The sequence below is a fragment of the Crocodylus porosus genome, unplaced genomic scaffold, assembly GCF_001723895.1.
Source record: "Crocodylus porosus isolate Cpor-Errol unplaced genomic scaffold, CroPor_comp1, whole genome shotgun sequence".
NCBI classification, from domain to species: Eukaryota; Metazoa; Chordata; order Crocodylia; family Crocodylidae; genus Crocodylus; species Crocodylus porosus.
The window spans coordinates 21,507,447-21,511,518 of NW_017728950.1; the positions used below are offsets into that span (position 1 = coordinate 21,507,447).

The 4,072-nt window shown below is 43.9% G+C and overlaps 1 protein-coding gene across 1 annotated transcript in view; it reads left to right on the forward strand.

The window, feature by feature from the left end:
* Positions 1-4,072, forward strand: part of MYL5 (myosin light chain 5) — a 9,918-nt gene that overhangs the window by 2,228 nt on the left and 3,618 nt on the right. Inside the window, exons 3-5 of the mRNA XM_019554756.1 lie at positions 1,246-1,321; positions 1,702-1,806; positions 2,932-3,010. Of these exons, the coding sequence (XP_019410301.1) occupies positions 1,246-1,321; positions 1,702-1,806; positions 2,932-3,010 (260 nt within the window). The remainder of the gene's footprint in view (positions 1-1,245; positions 1,322-1,701; positions 1,807-2,931; positions 3,011-4,072) is intronic.

Consider the following 4,072-nt stretch of genomic DNA (forward strand, 5'->3'; position numbering starts at 1 on the left):
CTCTTTCACTCCCCCCTCCCCCACCCCCTACTTACCATCATGGAGTCCAAGTCCAGCTCCCTGCTGCAGGCAGCAGGTACTGGCCAAACTGCCAAAGCTCTCCAAATCTTTTCCAAATCGATTCCGAGACTTTTGAATTGATTTGGACCTTTTAATTGGTCCCCTAATTTGATTCAGATTTGGAGATTCAGCCACCAAATCAGGCCAAATCTCCTCCGAATTGAATCAGCACCTGAAGCTTCGAACAGCCCTAGTTATTATGCCTTAGACCCCTGGCACATGTTGATGTAGTGGCACAATGGGATCTGATTCCTGATCCCAACCATCCCCACACATGCATGGCAGCAGGCACAGTTTTAGGATTGGGGATCAGATCCAAATAATGCCATTACTACTTGCCATTGCAGAGGGATCCTGGGAGCATAATCCTGGTTGCTCTCTGCAGAGCAAGTTGAGCCAGGGCTGGCAATCAGCTGATTGCCCTGGGACTGCACTGGGGACTTGAGTTGGCTGAAGGTCAAAACCCCACACCCAGCAGTTCTGACCAGGCATGAGGGGTGAGAGGGCTTCTGGTGGGGTGAACCAAAGGACTTCCCATGCTGAGCACTTAAAACCCCCACTTCCAGCAGCCCTGGTTTAAAATCCCGGAGATGGAAACCCTTTGGCATCTCCCTGCCAACTTCAGGCCAGGTCTGGCAGTCAGCTGATTATGGGTCCCAGGACCATTCCAGACCTTGATGTGGGTGTGGACACCCAAGAATTATATATGGTCTGAGAAGAAGCTAAATACATTTGTGGAAGTCTGTCACTGGAAGTCTTTAAGAGCAAGTTAAACAGTTGGCTGGTGTGGTTGAGAGCAGTGGTTTTCTTTTTGGACACAAGGCACCCCTCCATAACATTTATGAATTGAGTGGCACCAAATGTAAAGAAATGAATTTATATATTACATTGCTTACCTCCTCCAGAGAGGCCATGCAGTCAGGGTGGGGGGATCAGCCAAGCAGGGACAAGCCTGAGTCTGCACTCATCTGCTGGTCTCCTCCCACCTCAAGGCACCTTTTCCAGGGATCTGGTGGCACCCTAGGGTACCACAGTACCATGGTTGAGAATCACTAGTTTAGAGAGAGTAATGATCCTGCCTTGATGAGAGGTTGGGATTAGACACCCACCTGAGATCCCTTCCAACCCTATTTTTCTATAACTCTACAATACGTTCTGTGTGCATTTACTCTTTTTCCCCCCCAGGCTTTCACATTAATTGACCAGAACAGAGATGGATTCATAGATAAAGAAGACTTGAAAGACACCTATGCTTCTCTGGGTAAGCAGAACACAGACCATGGGTACTGATTCCTTTGTGCAGTCATAGATGTATATCCCTTTTGTGACAGATCTTTCTGTATTTTTTTCCCCAGAAGCCAATTTAGGGATACCAAACTCATGTGTATTCTTAAATTTGTCCGTGTATGATTTAATATTAGAAGTGCTATAGTAATAAAACTCACTTTAAAGATAGGATTTTTGTTCAAGAACCATAGACAATTACAAAACAAAACAAATGGGAAGCAGTCTGGAAAGAACTAAAAAGTCTATTACCTCATGTTGGTACACATGTGTAGAACTGGATTTAGGTGATTTATTTATTGTGAATCCCAACAATACATATTTCTGTGCAGTAAAAAAGCTTTACTTTTATTTTAGGTAAAATAAATGTAAAAGATGATGAGCTAGAATCCATGCTTAAAGAAGCTACTGGACCTATTAATTTCACAATGTTTTTGAACCTTTTTGGTGAAAAGTTAAGTGGTAAGTTTAAACTTGTCTGTATATGAACACCTCTCTATGAACACCCAGATTATACAATCTCCTGACCTGGTCACTAGACATACAAGGAAATGAATGTGCATGTGCATACACAGACACAAGTCCTTTTGTACCAGGTTTTGAAAACACATCATCATCAGGTTTTTTGTTTTTATCTCTCTCTCTTTTTGGCACTATATTATGTTCTGGATGTTTCATATATATTAACATTTAGCATACATATGGGATGGTCCCATGGAGTTCAGACAAGTAAGGTCTTCAAAGCTCGCTATAATTTGGTGCAGTCATATTGACCAGTACACAGAATTTCCCTGCTTTTTTTCTGGAAGGATCACAGATAAATTTATCCTGTAACAGCCAAAAAAAGCAATAGAAAAGTGATCTCCATTTAATAACTGACAATGTATACACACCTACTGTTTAGGAAGAACTGTTCCCACATTTTTTAAGAAAAAGACTTCCATTCCAAACATTAATTTAATAGAATCAGAACCTGTTCCTTCATTTTCCCCCCATAATACTCCTTTTTATTGTTTTCAAATGCAGTAACATATAAAGATAATACTTTGAACATCACAGATCTGCCTTAGTTTTGTACATGAATAATATTCTTGGGAAGACTTTAACCACTGGATTTCTGGACCATGTGAATGTGTTATCAGCTGAGTCACACTGGGTGTATCTACATGGACACTTTACTGTGGATTTGACTAATTAGCTCCTAAAGCATCACCATCTACATGTGTGCTGGTATTAGGGCACAATAAATTAATTAACTCTGACATAAGATAGCACTGTTGGGAACAGTACTATCTTATGGTGGAGTACTTAACTCCACCAACCATACACAGTGTTTCTAGCCCTACACTTTAGCACTCTCGTGCCCCAGCCAACCCCTCCACCACCTGACACTGCCACCCAGAGCTCAGGGCTGACTTCCCTCCAGTCCTTTGCCATCCTGGGGCTGCTCCGTCCTGGCTTAAACTGCTGTGGTTTTGGGTGCACATGTAAACACTATACCCAGGAGCAGCTGACTCTGGTACAGACTGCACCAGAGTTTATCAGGGCGCATGTAGATGCATCTAGTAATATACAATTTTTCTGCAGGTACTGATGCTGAAGAGGTTATATTAAATGCATTCAAAATGTTTGATCCAGATGGCAAAGGACACATTAACAAAGACTAGTAAGTTTATTTCTGTGTTTAATTATCAAACCTTTAACAGAATAATGTTTGTGATATGATGGTAGACAGCTGATGAATTAACCAACATATTTTCCATGTCCAAGCTCATTGTTTATCTTTTTTCCAAATTACTATATTTTGATAAATTTACTGAGTGCAAGGATTGTTGTATAACTCACTCTCTGGAAGTTAATGGCCTGTGCTTTTCCCTCATTAATTAAGCCAGATGCAGCTGATAAAATTTTAACTTGAAGAGGCTTGTCAGGAAATAACCAGCACTGGCAAAAGAAAATTACACTGAATTAAACTGTTGTATATACGCTATTTTCTCACATATAACCTACACCTTTTCTCCCAAAACCAGCCTGGGAAAATGGGTGTGCATTATATGAGAGAAAGAAGGGTCCCCAAGGATCTAAAAATATGTCAGGGGAGCAACGGGGCAGAACAGAGTGGTGGCAGCATTAATTGCGGTGGCTCTGGGAGCCATGGTGATTAATGCTGCCACTGCTCCCTCCATCCCTGTTCATCCTTCCCTCCATCCCCCACCATATTTCCTGACCTGTAGGGGGTCTCCCTACCCAACTGCATGCCAGATTGGAACAACATGCAGAGTTGGTTCACAGTGTTGGTCCACAGCCCTAGACCCAGCAAGTGGCTCCAGAGCCAGTACATGGTCTCAGATCTAATATGCAGGGTTGGATCTGACATGTGGCCCCAGTGTTGGTACTCTAGTTTGGGTCCCAGTGCTGTTGATCAGGCCCTGCTACATGCCCCCAGTGTGGTGTGTTTGATCAGGACCTGCTGTGTGGCTCTAGATCAGGCCCCAGCACTAGCATTCCCAGTTGGGACCCCATGCACAGCCCTCAGCTCCCAGCCCAGCACATCTTCTCAGCCCCAGCACACAATTCCTAGCTCCTAGCCCAGTCATGAGCTCTGTGCTGGGAGCTGGAGAGAGACCAGGGTTGCGCTGCCTCAGGCCCGCCCCCCACTGCCCGCTCTGAGGTGTGGGTGCATGCGACGGTATGGCACAGCTATTTGAAGCCTCCCGGCTGCAGCCAG